This window comes from Lycorma delicatula, chromosome 4 (genome assembly GCF_047948215.1).
Source record: "Lycorma delicatula isolate Av1 chromosome 4, ASM4794821v1, whole genome shotgun sequence".
NCBI lineage: Eukaryota > Metazoa > Arthropoda > Insecta > Hemiptera > Fulgoridae > Lycorma > Lycorma delicatula.
This window is the reverse complement of record NC_134458.1, coordinates 64,158,580-64,182,923: the sequence shown is the minus strand read 5'-3', so window position 1 is coordinate 64,182,923 and position 24,344 is coordinate 64,158,580. Positions and strand designations below refer to the sequence as shown.

The following is a 24,344-nucleotide window of genomic DNA, read 5'->3' as shown; positions in this document are numbered from 1 at the left end:
CTTAAAACGTAAATAAACACTTTACATAAATTTTCCATCATAAGCTTCATCAGAATGTTAACTTTCTTGTTCGAGATCGATTTAACCCGTGTAATAATAATCCGTGTCCCGGTGCACAAGTAAAAAAAGCCTTGTTACTCTAAATATTTTGAAGTTACGCCGTTCGATGAATTAACCCGAATTCCCGGGTCGAGGATTAAACTTCCCTCTAGCGAATTAAATTTTTACCGAAATTTAAAAACTAAATAGAAATTAATGATACCCTAATAATTTTTAGTTCGCTTTAATCGGTCTGTAATGCTATACGAAATCGTAGATCGAGAATAACTCCTTGACGATCATGTCGATCGAATTTGACCGCCTCAAAAATATTTCCTAAAAACCCCACATACATTCTGCACGGTTAATTCATAAACACAACATTTTGAACTCGCACGATTATACCTTCTTAATCTTCTTCTATGTGTAACTTTCTTCTACAAAAGGAAGCCAGAGTTTTAAACAATGCGTATGAATGATCAAACTTATCGCTAAAAAAATAGTGGTGAGATTGAGATATTTTTTTTTGAATGATGAAAATAACGAAAGTTAAATTTCAAATTTAACTTTAGAAATTGATACTAACAAATCGGGATTTTTCCGCTTGTGATCGGTACATTCCGGTACCTACTTTAGGTTATTGTTCATTATTTTATGAAGAAAAACAATCACATAAATAAATTTAAAAAAGATGTAAAAAGAATCTTTATTAATTTTTTTTTTTATTTTCTACATTTTAGTCTTCATAAGTTTATACTTTACAGCTACGCTAGCGTACAGGTTTGAGCGTATTTAGCGAAAGATCGGGTCGGTACATTTTACGGTGGGTGAGTGCAATCAAAACATAGTGCTAAACGATTTAATTTCCGGATAACCCAAGATCCGGTCGATCAAGAGTGTACCCGATGCGTTAAACAGTTAGCGCTCGACCTGCTGATACATACGCCGTTTGAATCGTGAAAATCGGACGAGCGGTTGCCGAGATATTACGGTAGCACCCCTTCCCAAATTTCCGAACGGCACCACGGGGGACACATGAAAACACTATCATTCGACGGGTAACACTGGGAGCGCATGGAGTTCTCATGTAGCAGGGTCGAAAAATTTTTCAGAGTGTTAGGACCGACCGTTTTCGAGGTATTTGCGATTTTCGTCCGAAAATTCGGATCCGGTATAAAGGAATGGAATGGAATGCAAAGTTGGCGGGAGTCTATAGATTCTCCCTACAGATTGCATAGCCTTGCTGCTGGATGATTCTATTTTTCAATTTTTGTCTTATTTTATATTTTGATTTTAAGGACGGATTTAATTGCATTCCAATCCGTTGTTAAACCAGCGTTATCGAACCTATTTCATGGGCCGACCGCGGAAGGCTAAGCTTTTGAAACCTGTCCTCCCGACGTAATTCCCCTTCAGACCGTCCACTGAAGTCCTCTCGGTGCTAACGCTTCATAGGCTAGCAGGAATACGCCACAACGGGGCACTAACTATATGGAGGGAGCAATGCGACCCCTTCTCCGGAGGAGTCGCAATTGCTGATTTAAATTAATTTAAATGTAAGTTTTAAAAGGAGAGGTTGAGTAGAAGCTCTTCATCCACTTCTGTGATGGCTGCCTTTCAGGACAACCGGTATAAAGTACTAAATTTTCCCAAAACTTCGATACATATTTCGCATATATATATCGATATATATACAGTATATCAATATATAATAATATAACAAGTATACACCTGACCACCACGAGACATGTACTAACGAATCGGGATTTTCCACTAGTGATCAGTAAATTCCGGTACCAATCTAATGGGGACACATACAAATTCCGTTTATTAGGGTAGGATAGTAGCGATTTCTGAAAATGTCAAATCGAACTTGCATCCTTGTGTCTTTTTTTAATATAAGATTTTTTATCTCGATTCGTTAACAAAATTATGCGTTAACTTAAACGATGATTTTTAGAAATCTCTGTTCATTCATCGATTTGGCATAAGAAAAATTCAAAATCTGATCTCGTATCAAATCTTTTTATACATTTAAAATTAACTGTTTCTTTGTCTTCCGATTAAAGAAATTTTAAAATATCTGACTTTAAGTTATCTCCACTTATTCATGAGATAGATAGATAGATAGGTAGAGAGAGAGAGAGAGAGAGAGAGAGAGAGAGAGAGAGAGAGAGAGAGAGAGAGAGATAGAGATCAACCCCACACACGAGTGAATTACGTGTGTGTGTGTTACAGCTTTTATCTGAATGTTTAGAAAACTATTAGATTATTACTGTGTATCTTTATTATTATATTCGGTTTAATGAAACTAATAGTAAGATTTCCGACTGTAATACGTAAATTGTAAATAAATAAAATATTTAGAATATGTAAAAAGCATGAAATAGTTGCACTTCGTCAAATAAAACTACTCGTTTCGCTCGTAAAATGAGAGATTTCGAAACATATAGATGGATACGTAAGAAGTCGATAAATAAAAAAAACCGAGTTGCTCGTTCGAAATCAGATCTACTTATATCAGAAAGGAGGTGGAGAGAAAACGACTGAAAAATGCATTAAAAAGCAAATAATCTTTGTATTAATATATGTAAAAGTACGATGTACCCATGATTATGTATTTTACACCGTATATTAAAAATAAAACATAATAGTAATAAGAAATGTTTAACCTTCAACTAAAATCAGTATAATCCAGTAAATTAAATAATAAAATAAGCTATTATAAACGTAGCTTTAAAGCTGTAAATTAGTAAGTTTCTAAAGCTACGGCTTTCGATAAAATTATTAAAAGTATACCGCTATCAAACTTTTCTTGAAGTCTTTAGAAATATCCGATTATATATTATAAATAGAGTTTGAAATATTATATTTAACGATGTAAAAATGTTAATCATCCCATGGTAGAGCCGGTTTCGGTAACAAAATGTTTCTATTTGTCATTCTCTCTAGAATTTCTAAACTGTAAAATGCGTTCGGCCTCTTCAAAAATCACGCACGGCATACGATCGGTCCAAAGATTATGATGTGTCAATCCGTAGGGCCATTTTGCCACCGTTTTTATTACCGTAACTACGAGAGGACAGAAACAAAAAGAATAAAAGATAATAAAATGTTATAACGAACGTAATGAAATATGCAGTCGAACGTACATGATTTTTCATTTTACAAACGGACGTAAGGAGATATGAAAGTTATGAAATAAATTACTTTTTACTAGATTACGTCAAAGTAAATCTTGTAGCTCAAGCTATCTCTCTCTCTCTTTCTTTCTATATATATATATATATATATATATATAAAAAATAATGTGTTGTGAGTATTCATAATCAACGCCCAGAAAAATCTAGAGTAGGTAATTTGATGAAAATTTGTATACGTGTTCTTCTTGCGGTGCAAGTGCACGCTGGGAAAGGATTTTTTTTAAATTTAGAGTTTAAAAGGTTAAAATAGAGTAAAAATGAAATTTATTATTTTTATTTATTTTTTATTTTTTAGTAAGAAATGAAAATATTAGTTTGATTTCTGTTGTGTGTGATCTTCACATGAATATTTAATAATCTAATTTTGAATTTTTGAAATTCTGAGTTAAACGGTTAAAATGAATGTTTTATTTTTTTTTTTGAAACCCGGCTACTTCTTTTTAACTTCTCGGTAAAAAGTAAAGATATCGACTTGATTTTAAGTGTATGTAATCTTCATGTGAACATCTAAAAACCAATTTCTAATTTTTTCGAAATTCGGCCTTAAAAGGGGTGAAGAAAGGTAAAAAAATATTGAACATAATTGCAAATTTCCCCATTTCTGATTACACTAAACGAGATATTCAGTAAATTTGGGCTTACAAATAAATACTTTTTAGATGAATATCAAGAAACAATTTTAGAGTTTTTTTTTTAATTTTGATTTTTAAGGGGGGACGGTGTACAGCACGGAGGTTCAACCAGCACAGCCATCGCCACTGATACTGTATGTGTGACGCGACTGGCTGCATCTGCTTCCAGTTACTGGACTAAAAAACTACAATAAAAAAAAATTGACCGCAACAGGGAAACTCAAGTAACAATACAGCACGAGCTATATATTAATTTTCTAAGTTATTTTTATTAATTTTAAATCGTTTTATTAAAAGTTTCTAATGGTTAACAGTCTTTATTCGATCCTTTAATTAATTTGCAATTCGTGTAGCGTAATTATAAATTAAACTTCATGAAGTTTTCATTTAATGGTGCATGAACGCGCACATGTAAGGCCCTTCGTCTGAATGTATATCGCTTTAAATAATTGTATTCTTGATTTTCTGATAATTTAACGCTAAAAGAGAATATTATTATGCAAGTAAAAATACTAGATCTTCAATTTATTTTTTTTAATTTGTCTTCGATAGGGAAATATTTTTTCACTTCTTATCTTTGAAACCCTTATTTATCACTGAAAACTCTTATTTATCGTTGTTTCGGTCGTCTTTTTTCTATAACCTTAATTTTTAGTGCGACTTTAAATCCCTTTTATTAGTAAATACTTTTTTTACCTTCACGGAACTACTCTCTGCTATAAACGGAAATTTATTATTCATTTTCACAAGAATTCTACCTACTTAATTCTTTTTTTAAAAATTCTGACGGAGCCCATCACAGAAAATGTAAAAATAAGTTAAAGCCTAAAGTTAGGTTAAATTAGAAATGTACAAATTTCACTAAAATCAGTCGTTTTTGAGCAGAGACGATTAGACAAACTATCGAATTAGTATCAGTTTCCAGCAAAATTTAAAACAAAATCACAAAACATCTTAACTAAACTACATTGCATTCTTATTTTAGCAGATTCCTCTTAACAGATCAATTATAATTTACATCTTTTAATAATCAATATTATACAAATATATATATATATATATATATATATGAGTGTGTGTGTGTGTGCGCGCGTATGTGTGCGTGAATATGTCATTACTTATTCTAAGTATTCTTTCAAGAATAATACTCTTACTTTTAAATAATTTACGTCCATAAAAAAGTTTTTATAAAACAAAGTACTAATTTTTAAATATAATTTTATAACTTTTAATATAATCTTTTTGAAATTAAATATATAGATATATGCATAAATAATTAACGTATACTTTCTTATGTTGTCACTACTAATGAATAAAATTATAATTGATTTTGTGATAAACAATGGAACTTTTAATATAAAATTAATTTAGATCGTAAAATAGAAAATTCTATCGGTATAAAAATTACTAGAAATTACTAGTCTTCAGTTAAGAAACCAACACGGATCCTAATTTTATTCAATAGAATTTAATTTTCGAATAAAGCTAAATACATACCGGCCGACAGTCTATTTCTTTGTTTTAACTAAAATTAATTTTCAATCCCGTCTATCGATGATTACCAGATTATTACTGCGCAACAAAATTAATTTCTTAAAAAATAATACATATTAATTACGTACGAAGTAGTGCCGTAGAAGAGGTCGTCGGATTCCGTCTGATATAAGAAGGGTTTCCTGTGGGATCCTAACCGATTTTTTCGGCCGAACCGAGAACTACGGCAATAAATGGTCATGATGGGCGAAAGGTGAATTAGAAATCGGTCGGAATGTTTGTCAGTTGATGCTAGAACGTACAACGAACATGCGCCGTTCTATTCCTATCCATTTTTATCTATTTTTTAACAAAAAGAGATATATACCTATTCGAATAAAAAAAAGTAAAAAATTTTTCATTATTTTTTTTTTTTATGCGCAAGTGTCTCGATTTACGAAAGTATAAATAACTTTATAATCGAGCTAAGACAGAAAGTTAATAAAAGTTTAATTTATTTTATGGAGTGCTCCACTTAACAATTAAAAAAAAAATTCAAGAGCTAGAACGAATCGCTACGCACTATTTGTATTCGGACTGCATATGTACACAGTCTTATAAACAAAGATGTTTAAAAAAGTTGTCTTATCCTTACTCTGCATGCTGCAATACTGAAACTTTTATTTATCGAAATCGCACTTCACCGTAATTTTTTTATTTTTTTATTTTTTAATAATAATAATTAATGATTTCTATTGCTTTTATTCACATAGAAGTAAAAAACTTTTTAAAGTTCAGAGATTTTTAAAAATAATTGTCGGCCGTAACAATTTTTCGGTTTTTTTCCAGTCGGTTAAAAAAAATAATACTTTGTATATCCTTCAATAATCATTAATAGAGACTTTTCGACAGCTGATTCTTCTCGTAGCCTGTAAGCATTAAGAGAGAATCGCGTCGTTAAACCCATACGAACTCATTACTAGCATGAAAAAATAGCGGGTAAAAATATGTATGCGCGTTTATAATTAATAAACAATCTTCATACGTGATAATATGACAATTTTTTACGCTATGTTTTGTCGAATTAAAATCTCAGTTACAAACAAAACGTAAATCAATTAATTAAATTTTACACTATTTTTCGATGATTTCTGATTTAATAACAATTAAGACACAAAGATTTACAAGTATTAATAAAAATAAATAACTCACTTTTGTTCGAGAAGTTATAAAATTAAGTACTATGGTATATATCCCACTGAAATACTCAGAGCGATGCGCGTCACGAGTGAAACGAAACGTAGACGGTACGTAGACTGAAGAGGTGCGCGGTAGAATCCTCTGAGAGTTCCTTGCACAATGAGCCTGCTTGCAACAAGTTGTCGGCAGAGAGCTGCTGCCCGATGCGTGCTGCAACACTGCATTGTACATATATATTTTATGTTATAACAATGTTCTCACGTAGGCTTTCCTTCGCTCTGTTAATCGAATCGTAACACACAAAATGTCTTAACTATTATTCTATTATTTAAAAATATAATATTCTCATACTATATACATAGATATGTGTATTTGCTTATCGTACACGTATAAATAATTGCTTTGTATAATAAGTATAAATAAAGTGAAAATAAGTTACGTTAAAAATTCGGTTGTCCGACAATAAATTTCATACGTATAAATTTTGGTGTCTTATTTAAATTGTTTCTTCATTATTTTTTTTAATAAATCTAATTGCTGTAATTTAATTAGGTCGGCCGTGAACGATCGAGGTATGCTTATCTTTCGTCTAAAATTACCGATTAATCGGTAAAACGCCTTTGTTTATTTAAAATTACACCTTTATCGTAAAATGAGACGGTATAAGACATTTCGACTTGTAGATATATATCGTAAACAAACACCAAAGAATGAAAAATATTTTCTTTAAAGTAAAACATCATTAAGTCGATCGCTATTAGCCTTACAGTGGATCAAGTTCCATTCGATAAAACTAGGAATCTTTTCACCACGGTGCATATTACCACCGTTTTTAAGAGAAAACCTCATGTATAATACCCTCATGGGTTACGGGGCCGAGGAAATTGCGTATCGTATAGTTTTTATTTTCTTTTAAATACATTATTATCGTTAATAAAGAAGAACAGCTATTCTAATTGCGAAATTTCATTATAGAACCGTTTCAGAACGGTTCCTTAAGTTAATTACATTGGTAAATTACATGAAGGCGTTCAAATTTAATAATTAAGAAGAAAATTGTTATTATTTATATCAATACATTAAAGAATTCCAAGTTGTTACAAATCTTATCCGTAATTTCTGCAGATTATAAAATATTGTATTTTTGTAATTACAGTCATCATACAAGTGCCGACGGTTCAGTATTTAAAAAGTAAGCGTTCATAAATATCTGTGATTACGCGCAGATTGAATTTTATTTTTATAGTTAAAAAATGTTAAGCTAAGACTAAGTTTTACTGTAATTAGAAGAATTCATTTTTAGAAAAGCTATATAAAAAACTATTCATCGTTAATTTTTTTGAAAAGTAAATCATTTTCTACGTCACTGGTATTTCCCAATAGTTTCCAAGAACAAAATAATCATCTTTCAGATAAAAATAATTATGTGTCACTGCATACGATCGCTTTCCTTTCTCAATTAAATAAAAACAAATATAAAATATTCACTCGCAGGTAAAAACAAAGGTATACACGTTTTTATATATCTATTTGAAAAATTATTACGATTATATCGAACTCGCTTATCGATACATCGTACCCTATCGTTAGAGTCGATTTAGTCGTTAGTCGTACCTGTGCTATCGAACCTTAATATTTTATTATTATTCGCTCCGTGCGACTACCGATCTTTCTAACTTAATCGTAAACATACTCAAATTGCCTTTCTAAAGAATTATTCTTATCGAAACAGTATTACTTTTCGGCTGCTAATTATAGAATGGTGCACGTTTGCGGTCGGCTCGTATAATCATCTGTAAACAACATTCTACCTCCGACCACTACGACTCGAGTCAGATACTCGTGCGTAATAAAAGTTAACGTTCAAGGACATTCCCGTGTTTTAAGTTTAATTAATTTAAATTCATAGATACCTAAGATCATTTATATTAAAGATCTTTTAAACACCGAATCTTCGGTCTTTGAGCTGGAACGGATCTGCTTCCCGGTACCGCTTTCCATACTTGAACTCGCTTAAACACAAATCGAGAAAACGCTACTTGTACCGCATACTGTTTTATCGGGTCTCTTTGGGCTGACCCATAACGATTTATCGATCAGGTATAAACAATCGTGGATGGGTCTAAAAAATTTCTATTACGGTTAACAGTGAGGTGGACATTCTGTACATCTTTATCTTAGGCCCCAGTGTCGGTTTTATAAGTAGAAACTTTACTGGTTTTTGATAAAATTACATATTTGATATACTGTTTTAAGGTTGCTGCTATAGAATCGAGTACAGCGTACAAAAACGTTTCTTCGATTTCGTACGTACACCTCTAAAAACCGATCGTTGTGCATACATTTTCCGTAAGTTATACTACTCGTATCTATACCTTAAACACGATTTTTCAGTTTCAACAGCGTGTCCTTCCACATCTATTTTAAAAGAGTTCTACGATAAATGATTAGTGCACATCTCCCTCAATTAATTTTTCCAATTGATAGTTGAATTTTTCACATTCTCACATTCTGATGGCTTTTCGCAAAAACTAACCGTCGTATAAAACCAAACCACTCGCTAACCAGCGAATAAACGATTTTGTTTATTCGCTTCCCGCGAACGGTAGGCGATCAACCGCTTCTCCATGGGGTATCTTTTTAATCTCTATTTTACTTTTGCAAGTCGATTTATTGCACCGCTAGCGATTAATTTTTTCAATAATAGACAATCCCATCTGATGACCGCTCGCTCAAAATCAGTTTTGATGTGGCTCTCCGCGGTTTTATGAAAATCGATGAACTTTTCTGTCTTATTCGAGTCACGCTTTCGCTGGAAAATTGACATCGTATCAAACTTGTTCTATTACTTCCGAATATTATCAGTAAGAACACGATTAGATTAGTCAATTTATTAAGATAGGAAAAGAATACACGACACTGATTTTAATAAGTTATATCACCAGGGTTTTATAAAGATTAATAATGAATATTGTGAAATAATAATTTCCTTTACCCGAGCATTACAAAAGAATATATTAGCAGCGGAATAGCGACAAATACTATTAAATAAAACAGGCGTCTCCCTGCAACTTCATGAAATGATAGTGATAACGAAGAGTTTTATAATCTTGTTTATTTTGTTTTGTCTATTTTTTTTTTTTGTAACTTCATATTTATCAATTTATGACAAATTTTTCTCGTAAAAAATTTAAAACAACATTTTATTATTCATTTAACAAGAACCTTCACACATTATATTAAACATTGAACCTTACGTAATTTTTATTCAGTATACCGAGAATATCAATTTTATTAGGCTTTACTTTTTACTTATTTTTTTTTTTTAGAAAGCGAAATTTAACCCTTTATAATGAAAGTGTCATAAAATACTACATTCGACCTTTCGTTTATCTAAAAATGTAATAGTAATTCATAGAAGTGTACTATAGAAATTAAAATTTTGCGCAATGGTAATTTTACATTGAAAGAAAGCGTCTTGCGGTATGAACCGAGAAGAAAACAAAGATAATATCACTGCGAGTTAAAGACGGACCCACTTCCCAGGTAATTAACCAGTGTATCATTGTCTACGACGGTAAAGTGAAACGAGACAGCATTACATCACTACTGAAATACGCTTACGAATACAAATATTGTCGCAACATATCCGGACGGTGGTCGACCTTCGGTTTCATTTATTTAACGAGACCTTTGCTAGTTCCAAAAGACAAGTCTATCCTTCGATGTAGTTTCTACCGAAGGGGATTATTATCATCGCAGTCAAAAATTTACCGCGTCGAAAATTTTGGAGTAGCGGCCTATTCCTCTCTCCTCATTAAAATCATTAACTCCCGATATCGATTGACCGTTAATCAGAAAATAAATTCACACACCCACATAATATTATATAGTCGTGCAACTGCTAATAATGAATCTCCACTACGGTTCCAGTTTACTTTTAAACGAATTAAGCATACAGTATGATCTGAAGAAAACAAATTATCTGAGATCGATAAAATGGATTCGTTTAGAATAATAATCTTATTGTTACAAAAACTGCAATATTTTATCGACCTTTTTCGGATAGACTACTCCATTGAATCGGTAGTTGCAGCAATTACAGGACAATCTCTATACGCTGTTAGGCTCTGTAATCCCCATTCCATAATCCCTTAATATCTTTAAAATTAACTTTAGTTTCTGTTAAACTGTTGTAAAATATCTGTAACATCAGCACAGTCATAGAGTCACTGGAGTTTGAAGATCGGACTTATTACTGAATTCTTTGTTTAAATATTTTTATTAAAATCTGCACTGAAATTCTTTAAAAGTATTACTCTGCTATATTTTAACCGAACATGAACTAATATAAAAAACTGTTTAATTCAGAAAAAAAATGTGTAGACATATACAGAATATGCCACGAGCAAGTAGACGACGTGCTTCAGGAATCCGATCGACAAGTCAAAATAGAGAAACAATTTCATATAACCATAGGTCGGTAAATGTTTCGCTTTTCAGTAGCGGCTGCTGTACCCACCGGGTTGGTCTAGTGGTGAACGCGTCTTCCGAAATCAGCTCATTATTAAGTCGAGAGTTCCAGCGTTCAAGTCCTAGTAAAGTCAGTTATTTTTACACGGATCTGAATACCAGATCGTGGATACCGGTGTTCTTTGGTGGTTGGGTTTCAATTAACCACACATCTCAGGAGTGGTCGAACTGAGAATGTACAAGACTACACTTCATTTACACTAATAAATATCATCCTCTGAAATATTATCTGAAAGGTAATTACCGGAGGCTAAACAGAGAAAAAAGTAGCGGCTGCTGAAAGATTTTCCAAATTATGTCACGAATATAGATTAATACCGTAGAGCGATTTTGTGGACTCTGTTAACTGTCTTATACAGATTTTGACCTGAAAATTTGTTTAGATCGTGTCCAAAAGATGACTCAATTATTAGCTGGCAATTTCATTTACTATAAGGTAACAAGATATTATATTCCAAAAGTGAAGGAATAATTTCTTCGAGTTTTTGTTCTGTTTCGGTTCAGTAAAGATTGATTTTAAAAAATATTTATTCTTTTATTTACTTCAATTAAATCAATTTCCTCAAAATTAAATTATGTACAGAGTTTATTTATTTATTTTTTATTTAATCGGTAACCTAACGAAGTTTACTTATTCCAAATATAAAAAGAGTGTTTTTTTGACAGATTCTTACTTAGATTTTTTTAAAGAAATTGTTGATTAATAATGGAGGTACAGCTTCGGAACCCATAAAACATTTTTTTAAAGTTAAATTACACTTAATACCGCTTTGACATCCACAGAATTACTGCACGGTATTCATTTGCATTTATAATAGATATAGGAGAAATCTTTCACCAGTCATAACTGAAAAACAAAATTTTTTAGACCTGTTTATATGAATTTTTCCATTAATTTGACCTGTACGATGCACTTCTTAAGTGCGTCGTTTTCCTCATGAGAAAGCCTATTTATTAAAAATACAATTCTTTTGTACATTTTGCTTATTAAAGGATGAGTCGTGTAATTATGTGATAAGAATGAGATTCAGCATGAAAGGTTTTAAAATAACTTTGAATTGTATAATAATCGGTTTTTAAAACTATTTCACGATTAAAAGTTACATTATTAATGTTAATCAATCTACTCGCACGCCAGCGGGAGGAATGAACAAGGGGGATGGAGAAGAAGTCGCAAGAGTTGTTAATGAACAGGTGGCAGGTCAAATGGGAAGCCTCTGTTAAACGTGCGTGGAGAAGACGGCTGCTCCCGGTAAAAACACCCCGGGTAGAAAGGGAGTTTGGAGAAGTGGGGTATGAATCGATCCAGTTCCTTACGGGACATGGATACTTCAAACCATACCTCAAGAAGTGCATGCGGGCGGAGTCGGATCTGTGCGTACATTGCGGGCAGATCGATATCGCCGAGCATGTGATCTTCGAGTGCCCACAGTGGAAGAAGCCAAGGAGAGATTGTTTTCGGCATTTGGGAGTCCTAAACGCTGAAAACATTTTGGACTATACGTTACAGTCCAGAAGGAACTGGGCCTTTATAGCGGATATGATCACAGTTATCATCAAACGAAAGCTAGCGGATGAGTAGTGGGGGACAGCCAGTCTTCGGGGGTGGGCAGTGGGGGCCCGCCCGGGTCGTTGTCTACCAATGACTCCCGAAGAACGCTGGATCCTGTTACTAGGAAGCCAGTATCGGGGGTGCTCGCGCGTGTCGCATGGGAACCGTGTTCATGCCTTGCGGTTAGGTCCAGATCCTATGTGATAAAGGGGGAGGGATTTTAGTCGGTGAGAGCTCGACACTACCGTCTGTTGCGGGCGGACGGTGGCTGGTAGAGATTTTTCCTTCTCCTATGATAAAACAAAAAAAAGAAGGTAACCGTGCTTATAGATTCGATTTAATAAAGGGCTTAATATTCCTAGGCCCTTAATAAACGGCTTTTTATTAAAAAATATTCATTTGAAAACCCTAGACCAGGCGTTCTCAACCGTTTTATACCTTACAGCACATTCTAAAACATTAGCAAGTTACCGGGACACCATCTATTTTTTCAAAGTAAATTTATGGTCGGACATAGTTATATATGTAATACCATTTCTACCCTAATTTTAACTGTTAAAATGCATAAAAACTATTGGTTACATTCTTGTGTTAAATAAATATATACAAAGTTTATATTATATTAAAAAAACGTTATAAAAAGTTATCGATTTCAAAGTTAGCGTGATCTTTGGCACTGCATTTCATTGGCCAGTGCCATATAATTAGGAGGGTATGATATTCCTTTTCGTAAACGATCATCAAGATGCTCATCGGTGTTTCGTGATATATTTTTGATATTCATGGTTGAAAACAATGATTCGAAAGTGTAAGTAGAACCGAAAAATGATTTTGTCTTGTACGCTGCTCTTTCTCTGTCCTCTAAATTCCAGAAATTCTCATGATATATGTAATATTAGCATAATATAGGTCTGAAGATCCAAACCCACCGGGTTGGTCTAGTGGTGAATGCGTTTTCCCAAATCAGCTGATTTGGAAGCCGAGAGTTCCAGCGTTCAAGTCCTGGTAAAGCCAGTTATTTTTACATTGATTTGAATGCTAGATCGTGGATACCGGTGTTCTTTGGTGGTTGGGTTTCAATTAAACACACATCTCAGGATTGGTTGAACTGAGAATGTACAAGACTACACTTCATTTACACTCGTACATATCATCCTCTGAAGTATTATCTAAACTGTAGTTACCGGAGGCTAAACAGGAAAAAAGAAAAGAAAAAAAAAAAGGTCTCAAGAACCAAAATTTCTAGCTTCAGTTCTTCAGCCCTTATTTGAACAAGCTATGCAACGTATGCAACCATTTTTATTATATTTACGTGGCAAGTAAAAGGATTGTTAAAAAAAGATACCATTGGCTCGATGATGGTAGACCGCTGAAAACTCTTTTCAAACTGTTATTTAAATACTTAAAGAAGCTTAACAAATGATGACAAGTTAAATTAACTCGCCAACTGCGTTATCTTCATATTTGGGAAATGCACGAGAGATCCATCTGCCGCTGGGATTCCATAAAATCAGGTTTTTCTTTTAAAATGAATTTACACAGCCTATAATTTTAGCGACATGTTTGTCTTTTCCTTGCAGCTCCGAGTTTAAAAAATTCAGTTTTTCCATAATATCTGTGAGAAAGCTCAAATCCACCGGTCAGCAATATTCAGTTAGTATATCAAAATTTTCATTTTTTGGGTCAAAATATTTTTTTATTTCTTGAACCAAGCTTAAAAATCACAAAATGCAGCGATAACGGCTAAGCGGTCAGCCCGCCTTTATCGCCAACTCCTTTGTATCAACTTTCTTTATCTCTCTTTACTTCATCTTGATCTCTCCCTCACTATCAAACTTCTCCTAGGCCTTTACGTCACAAGTAAGGTTTTATTTAAGGATTTACGATAAGGAGTGGCCGGTTGTACAGCTGCATTCGAATTAACAGAATCGTATCGCTTTCAAACGAATCCGACGAGTATGTTGAATTCGATTCATTTTTATTCGTATCGGGAAGCGTTTTCGAATAAAAATTATCGAATTCATATTGGATTCTTTGAAAAATTCTTTATTCCCCATCACTATCCACCACTACCCAATTGGGCCACTTAAGTGCATCGCGGCGGGCACACACAAATCGCTCGACGGGCGCGATTGTGCCTGCGGTCATAGGGTTGAGAACCCTGGCCTTACACTATTAAAAAATGATTTAATCAAAGGAATTATCAATACCGGTACTGTAATAGGGCTGATCATCTGATGGTTAAAATAGGATTAGAAAAACTGTATTTGGATAATGAATTTTAAAATAGGAGAATAAAATTTTGGTTATAATTTTATGGTAACGAAAGAAAAATTAATAACACTTTAAAATATTTATTAACATTTTAAATTTAAATACAGCACTAATGATAGCCTACAGGCTACATATTAAATACGATTTGGTATTGGAATTTATTATTAGATTGTAATATTAAAATACGTTATTTATATTATATTTACATTTAATGTTATAATACTTATCACATTAATATAGGTATTTAAATGAAACTAGAAAAATTCTTTTTAGTCAGAAGTTAAATATATATATATATCTTGTAATATGAGCTAAAGTTTTGTACTATAGTTACCTTAGACATTAAATATTTCCATATATACTTGTTAAAAAAAAAAATCACACATTTTTTGTAATAATTTATACACAGTATTTCAGTCACAATTTTGAATCTGTAAAAAAAATGTTATTGATCTTCTCTTCTGAAAACTGAAAGATTCAAGTAACATCGGTAATCTATTTAAGAATTCAATTATTTTTTTGACGTCAACATTATTTTTATGTAATAATCAGTAAATCTTTTTATTAATAATGATTATTACAACCAAGGAAAAAATTAAGAAAAATTTGACAATAGATTTGTGAATCGATGAAAAATATTGACCCTGAGCTTATCGTTATATTTAAAACATAAATCCTTTATAATGTACAAATTCAAATAAATGAGGATTTATTTTTGAAACCGGTCACTCATCGATTTTTAAATAGAAAATTCCACTTGATATAATTTTATCTTTTGTTAATAATGAGTTTTGATAGCGGTAATAATAGCTTTACTGATACTGAAATTCCTTGCCGTCCACAGAAGTGATAGATGTTTTATTTTCAGAACGAAGATAAAATGTTTTATCTGTAGAAAAGGATAACTTTGTAATGTAACTATAAATTTTTCACTAATTTACAACAAAAGATGAAGGATGAATAACAGGGACATTGGGTAAGAGTGTATAAAGAATTTTATTGGTATTTATGAACATCACAACACATTTTTGATAATACAGTATAGTTTGGTAGAGTCACCTTAGTTATAAAACACTGAAAGTGAAATTTTTCCAAAAAAACATTTTCTCCTTGAAAGAGGTTGTTGTGTGAAGCAGTTATTTGAAAGAGTAACAAAAAAAAAGATATCTGATATACGGGTTCAACATGTAACACCAAAGTATATTTATTAAAACAAGTACAAAAACTTTTAGTAATTTGTAATTTATGCTAAAAGAATAACAATATTTAGATTGCTATGTGAATATCAGATTGGTTCTTCTAATTTTAATAGATGGTCTAAATATTAGTTACATTGTAATCATGTCAAGGAAAGAATCAATATTATAAACCCATTAAGTCTAACCGTCAGTGGCAAAATACACTTTTACTCAAGACCAAACTTATTTAATTATTCAACAGCTTATTTAACATATTGGTTATTTATAGCTGTCTTGCATTTACCATTCACTTTGATTATCAGAATTGAGCGTAAATTATGAATTTCTTCAATTGTATCATAAACCACAACAGTTTAGTTATGCCTTGTTTGACCGACCTATGAACACAGCAGCATCGCATCAACTCAATAGATTAGATAAGAAGCACATTCAACTATAATTCCAACATTTAAGGATCGATCATTCCTTTCCAAAACACATAAACCTGTGAATTTTATTATCATTAAAAAAAGAAAAGAATCATGATTATTCTTTAATTTTTAATAAGTGTATCCGTACTAAAACTAATTCAAACATTAAATGAATAAGCATAATTTTTCTAAGGTAAATTTCAAACACATTTCAGTCTGTTTTTGAGCATTTTCAGTGTTCTTTGATAGCAGCAGATTTCAATTTCATAAAACTCCAATGGATGTGGGATGGTGGAGGAGATATATGTTGGATTTGTAGGTCAGAGGTGAATGAAACTTTTAAAGATTGGATCCATATTGTCAGTTATAATTTAGTATATTGTTATGCAGTATACAAATACACTTGAATATTTCAAATTTTTTTTATATATTCTTGTCGTTTACATATTGTATGTAGTATTTTTAGTCATATAAAACTCAGTGGATAATAATTACTCATGTCATAACCACTCTTAATCTCTATAATGAGAATCTTCAGAGACACTAGTATGGCATTGTTTAACAGTGCAAGATGGTTGGGAGTTTTTTTTAGACAAGAAGATATTTTTAAGTCGTGATCAAAAAATGTATTAGATGTGAACTGTCTACATTTAAGAAATTGATCTTACATATTTTAACGTGTTGGGATATTTCATTATTTTTTAGTGTATTGTAGTACATAAAGGTTCTTAAAGTCTGATTATTTGTAATTTTTTTTCTCTTCAGTGGGAAGTACATAACTTTATGCAAGTGCAACAGTATGTTACTATGGAGTGCATTTATTTGTTCATTGTAATTACTTGGAAGAGTGACTTTCCTCAAATGAAGAATTTTTTTGAGTCAGAGCAGTTTAATTTATTAACTCCTTAGGAATTATCTGTTCTGTGTACGACAGTTTTTCTATGTTTCTTAAAGTGATTGATACATCTTAAATTATTTATACAATGGTTTCCACTTACCAACAATCTTTATTATTAATGTTTGAGCGCTTTCAGATTAATCCATCCTCAGGATCAATGATGTGTTATACATTATAATCATTTACTTCACATATTATTAATTATACTAAATTGAATTTTAAAAATATATAAATATAACAATTGATCATCAAAAGGTAAAATAAAGTTAACTTTATCCATCATGTCAGTATGAAAGTCTCAATTGGTATGTTTATTAGCATCTTAATAAGACAATGTTCAATTCATTGGATAACGTTAACTTTATTTTACCTTTTAACGATCAGTTGTTATATTTATATATTTTTAAAATTCAATTTAGTATAATTAATGATATGTGAAGTAAATGATTATAATGTATAACACATCATTATTCCTGAGGATGGATTAATAATCTGAAAGCGCTCAAACATTACTGGTAAGTGGAAACTATTTTATAAATAATTTATATATTAATACTAACAAGCCATGCTTAAAAAATTCATTTAAATGATATTAATACATTTAAATAATAAGATATGATACATCTTATTCAACTTTTTTAATGTATAATTGTTTTTTCTGATTTTTTTTTTATATATATGATGATTTCATTTTGTCTATTTATTTTTATGAATGAGTTTTTTTTTGTCCCATGTTTTGTGGTATTGAGTCATCTGTGTAATCTTCAGGATATGAGTGTAGTTAGTAGCCTGTGAATCATGATTTTAAAATCGAAGAGTTTATGTAAGGTTGAAAGTTATGTTTGGCATATTAAAAACATGTAAATATGTCTGTTGTCTGCAATTCTTGATTTTCTGTATGTTTTAGAATGAGTGTTTTTTTTTAATTACTTTCTCTAACTGTAAGGAGAAGAAAATTTATCTGTTTATTGTGTAAATTTAACTCTTGAAATTTATGGCATATTTTTTATATATGTATAAAGAATTGTTCTTGCTATCTTATGTTGCCTTGTTGTAATACATCGGTGTTATCAATATGTCTGTGTAATTAGTAGAATGGTACATGTAATTTTATGCATGTGTTTAATGTTTATGAGTATGAATCTCTCTCTACCTGCACTGCAGCATGATTTATAGTAGGATACTGGAGACAAGATAGCTGATGGGAAGACTTTCAAATGTGATGTAATTGTTTTGTGACAATATTTTGTGTATTAAGTATTTCTAAAGTGTATTTTGATATCTAACTGCGTTGGAGTTTGCTTTTATGGATGGCCTGTTACCAATTTCAAGCTGGTTTTGAAAAAGAAATTTAAATTTTAAACTACAGGTATGTTGGTTTTTGGTTTGTTTATAAGATATGTGATATTTATTTATGTATGTATTAATGTAAATGTACGTGTTTTTTTTAATAATCTTATCTATGGATGTGACAAGCTTGTAGGTAGAAGGGTTTTTAGAAATGAAAATGAGGTATATATGAGGTAGAATACACACATTACACATTTATACAAAACTGCAAATCCTAACCCACTACAATACTATTTAACTCATTTAACAGCAGCAGATCATGCTCACATATTTACATTTTCTTAAAAAGTAATGACCAGTTCAATTATCAGGAAGAACGATTACTGTTCCACTCACTGAGTCACTGCCTGGTGAGCACACCTATAAACACTACTTAATTTACTTTATTAATTTATTGTGTACACCATAGTGGAAGAACTGCTTCAGTAGTGATAACATGTTCAGTCTCCCTGGAAACAGTGTTTACAATAATATAATAAGATGACTTCTGGCAATGGCATAACTTTCCACAACCAGTTCCAATCAACATTGCCACAGTAAACTTTATTTTAATTTTCACTTAAGTTTCATTGCAGTGCTCAATTTATAAAAATTATGTACAAAGGGACTGAGGACTACTGTTTACAGAACTATTTGTATAAATAATTTTCACTGCTGACCACCACAGGTGATTTCAAATGCATATATTTGTTTCTGAGACTATATAAACATGATCTGCTGTTGTTAAATGAGTTACATAGTCTGGTAGTGGGTTAGTATTTGTGCTTTTGTATAAATGTATGTGCTCTCTACCTCAACGTAAAAGTTGTCCTTAAAGTAAAAACACAGAGATAGTTGGAGAAAATTATTTTATAAACTTTAGTGTTTTAAGTTTGTTGTGTATTTTAAATGACCTTTTGTAATTTATTTTCCTGAAGGATAACAATACCTTCCAATTATGAATTATTATATGATAAATGTCATGCCAGTTATTTACTGCAATAACAATGCAGCTTATAACTACTATTGCCTCTTATAAATAATTATTATATTTTCATCACAACTTATGATAAAGAAGTTTTGTCAAAGAACTATAATGACAGAAAAAAAAGTCGGTTGAAATGCTGCATCTGTATCATTTATGTAAATGGAGTAAACAAGTATGTCATTCAAAGAATTCTTGTATTTAACTAGCTCTTAAAGGAAGATATAGCGAGCAAAACTAAGGCCATAGAAATAACAAAAGGCAATGGGTATTAACAAGTGTACAAATTAGAATTAGTTACTTTACTGATAAATCTAATTGGCATTGTCAGTAGGCTGACAAATAAATGTATTGAAAAACCATTCACATCATCATTTACAATTACTAATTAATAATATTATTATTTTTCTCAATCATTTAGTGGTAAATAATTGTATATATTAATACTTATTTACGTTAATTACAAAAAATAGTTTACGATTTTTAACAAGTAGTAAAAATGTCAAATTATTAATAGAATTTACTAGTGTCATTAACAGTGGCTCGTAGCTAAAATTAGTGGGGGTGCTGCTCCAGAAAATATTTTTCTGGACCTTTGCAAGGATATGGGTAAAATTTCCTGTAAAATAAAAGAACTGAAAAAAAAGAATCTTATAGAATAGCTGGAAACAGGATAATAATCTAATTCTACATTTTATCACATTCAAAAATATGGTACACTGTTTTTAAGAACGTTGTGCTTAAAAACCGTATTTGGTTTAACTCAATAAATAATATAATGTCAATACAGATAATAATTTTTAGTATTATTAGATAATAACTTAATAAAATGTCCGGCTTAAAAACACTACAGTCCAATGGTGCTTAATTTAAATTTCTATGTACACAGAAACAAATACGTAATTAGTTTTTACTAATTCTCTTTCGCCCATTCAGTGTGTTTTTGGACAGATTTAGCAATCAAAGACCACTTGCTTTCTGCCATCTTCTGATCACTATTGAAACAAAAACTAAATCACTTTCATATTCCTTCCACTGACTAAACTAGAAAAGGGAATGAACAAGGAACATTCCATACACACACAAAGTAAAAAAAAAACTACCTTCAGCATGCCAGGGTTGACACTGTGGGAGCAACAGTGCTCTCTCTCCCTTGCATGCAGCTTCCTATGTGCACATGCGCACAACAGCCAAACACCATGTCGCTGGAACTGTGAAGCGCACAGCTCCATACAAAGATCTTTGTACCTTTTTCATAAACTGGGGGATGGTATTGACATTAAGCTTAAGGATTATATATTGTGCAAGTATAAAGAAAAAAGGATTCATTATATTAAATGTTATCAGTCATATCAAGTGGAAATAGGGGATGCTGCAGTTCCACAGTAATTATACTCAAGCCACCACTGGCCATTAATATATTTTGTATAGCAAAAGATGAAACTTGTATTAAGAATTCTGTAGCTCATAAAAGTCTAATTTTAAAGTCTAACATGCAATTAGTTTTTTTTTCTTATTTGAATTTATTCATTCATAAAACACTTTATATCTTATTTAGGATCTTTAAAAAAAAATCAAATTTTTAGTCAATTCCTTTTTGAAACCCTGCAATGCATGCTGTTTTCAGTATAAAAAATCTGAGAAAACACTTTCAGATATCTTTGCGAATGTTAGCAAAAGTTTTACACTTTAAGTTGAAGATGTTCCGGAATAAAAATTTAAAAAAATTTATTCTTAAGATAATTAAAAAAATCATTCAAACACTGCCATCCTTGAATTAATAAGAGGTAAAGAAAATTTCAAAAGAGATTAAATGAACATGAAGGTTTTTCTTAATCTTATTTGTAATATTGAGCAAAGCCAGCTATGTACAGCCTAGATGACTTCTTGAACACTCAGCAAACAACTGATTTATTTTAGATTTTGTATATTTTTATTTTAGTTATGTTTAATTTTAGGTTATTAGCAGCCCCCTCTGAGGTCTCCCCTATTGCTGACTTAGTCCCTTATTTTAGCAATTTAATTGCATTTTTTAATTACTGTTATATTTTTTATAATTACTCAGAAAGACAATCATCAATGCCGTTTTTTATTGTTCAAATACATGCATAAAAATAAGAAAAAAGTTATTAGGACACATTCATTATAAGTATAAAGTATATAAACTCAACTTTCTTCAGTAATTTTATTCAAAATGTCTACTCAGTTACCTGTTTCTTTTAGTCAGTTGCAGAAATTCCTTACAATCTATTTTTTCTTTCACATTTTTTTACTCCTTATTAATATAAAAATAGTAGCATGTGAACTATTTCAGTGAGTATCAGGGACAGAAGTAATGATTTTTTTAAGATTGCTATAACTGTTGTATTGCTTATATTAGAAGGATTAAAATTTTTTAATATACCCAAAACTTCATATTCATATCTTTCCTGAGTAAACATTTTTGATGGAATTGCATATGCTTTGTGGTCTCAGAAATGAAAAATGATAAGAAATAATGACTATGATATTGAAGAATGAACTAAACATCAGTGATTTCTTTATTAATTTTTCATCTTTAAAGTTCCAAAATAAGTTTTGCACAGAATATTGTGCTTTAGTGAATTAAGAAAAGAAAAGCTTTTGAATAATCTGTTTATCAAATTTGTATGCATTCATAATTATAAACAATAGGACCCTAAAGCCAGATAGGCTACATCTTTTATTTTATGTTACATTGAGTAGTTGTAATTAAGAATTTCATGATAAGTACCTATTATGTTAGAATACTGTAAAATATTTTCTCATTAAGGGAGTTTGTCAATCTGCCACATACTGAGAACAAAATAAAACATTTTTGCTATGTTGTACTTTGTCAAAAATTTTTCAATTGTGCCATGCAGACACCTAAACAAGACTACTGTTGTTTGTAAAAGCATAGCTCAATTTAGAGATGATTCTCTAATTGATGATTCTCTCTGATTGAACAATCATGATTCCAAAACTGAAAAAAACCAGATAAAATTTATAATTAATGTCATTACTCTTTTTTTCAGTGATGGTATTATTTTTTGTCTACATTTCCATAATCAAACAAAAGTTATGACTTCATTCTCAAATAATACTATTAAAAGAGTGAATTATAATTTAATGATACTAACACTTATAATGGGTTTTATATTTTTGATTTTAATTATTAAAGTAGATTGGAAATAGCCTGTTAACTGGTGACTTTAACTGCTTTTCAATTAATCATATATTTGTGTTTTTCATACAGACTGTTTCTTGACCGATAAATTCATGTCAAATAATTTAATAATGTTAATTTTAATATATATTTGTTACTAATTCTCACCTAAATTAAATTTATATTATTTTGGCACAGGTTAAGTGAAGTCAATTGAACCGCTTTAAAAAGTACTTATCTGTGATCCAGTATCTTCTTACAAAAACTGATTCCCATGCTAAACTCTTTTAGATGGAATTGTCAGTATCTGATATTTACGCTAAAGGCTAAATATTTATTATATAGGATTCACTATAGTGCTACGTCTCTGTATTTTTGAAAATCATCTGACTCATTTCCCACAGACGTTCTACTCATTGACTTCCGATTAGCAGAATAAAATATATTAATGTTCATATCATATGGATATTGATTTTGATATCTGTAATCTATATTAGGTGGAAGTAATATCCCACCCCTTGGATCTACTTTTCTTAAACTGGTAGAAAAGTAAGCGTTTCTTATTCTGCCATCACCTGCAGCAAAATAACTAAGATCAGACATAGATGCACGGTTCTGCCTGATCAATCGCCTATCTAAACTCTGTGTTGCTCTACTATTTACTCGCACTGGATAATCTATGACAGACATAGCTTTCCGTGGTGTTAAATCAGACATATTACCACTCAAGTTCAGCATCGACTGAGTTCTATTTAAAGGCACATTTGAATTTATATTTTGAGGGTTGCGAATAGCCGAAGCCAGCACCACATCAAAGTTGCTTGCGTTGAATTCACTCGGTGATTTTAATTCTTGATCTAGAAGAGGTGATTTACGAATGAATGGGCTGCCTGGACAAGGGTGTTGGTGTATTCCATTAATACCATATGGAAGTGATCCTCCATAAGGCTGAGCACTTACTCGAGATAAGACAGAGTACTGTGATGCTGATGATACAGATCTGTAAAAATAAATATTAAATATGACACATTAAAATAGAACATAAGTACTGCAAATATGAAATTAAGTATTAAACATTTGAATTAACAGTTTTGAAGAATATAGTTCTTTTGATAAATTTGATTACAGTTCCACAGGAACTGTAAATTTTCTATTTACAAGATATTCAGAAAATTATTGAGTGTTTAATTATTAACTAATAAAAATTAAAAAACCTTAACTGTTTGAAATCTTTAAAATATTCAAATTAATCTTCAGTAAAAATTTTAATAAATTCTTCATCTTCCTCAGCACGCAGTAAACTCTCATAAATTCATTTCTGATCGCATGATCTCAGTTGAGGCCCTGAAACTAGATCGCTATACCTAGGAGGAGCTTTCTCTCCGGCTCTAAGACAAAGATTATTCTTCTTCCTCAAGATTTCAGGAATATGATAATGAATATTAAAACAA

At 31.1% G+C, this 24,344-nt stretch overlaps 2 protein-coding genes across 6 annotated transcripts in view; both read right to left on the bottom strand.

Annotated features, from left to right (window-relative positions):
• The window catches only part of emp (epithelial membrane protein), a 236,494-nt gene extending 229,776 nt beyond the window's left edge, over positions 1–6,718 (bottom strand). The window contains exon 1 of the mRNA XM_075363163.1: positions 6,560–6,718. The gene's annotated coding sequence lies outside the window, so the exon portion shown is untranslated. The remainder of the gene's footprint in view (positions 1–6,559) is intronic.
• An 8,314-nt stretch (positions 6,719–15,032) lies between these two features.
• The window catches only part of Rcd6 (Reduction in Cnn dots 6), a 64,869-nt gene continuing 55,557 nt past the window's right edge, over positions 15,033–24,344 (bottom strand). For 3 of the 5 annotated variants that reach the window (XM_075363158.1, XM_075363157.1, XM_075363156.1), the window contains one exon: positions 15,034–23,893. In XM_075363158.1, coding sequence (XP_075219273.1) covers positions 23,245–23,893 — 649 coding nt within the window. In that variant the 3' untranslated portion in view covers positions 15,034–23,244. Of the gene's footprint in view, positions 23,894–24,344 lie in introns of all 5 variants that reach the window. The other 2 variants (XM_075363155.1, XM_075363154.1) reach the window with 1 other exon arrangement.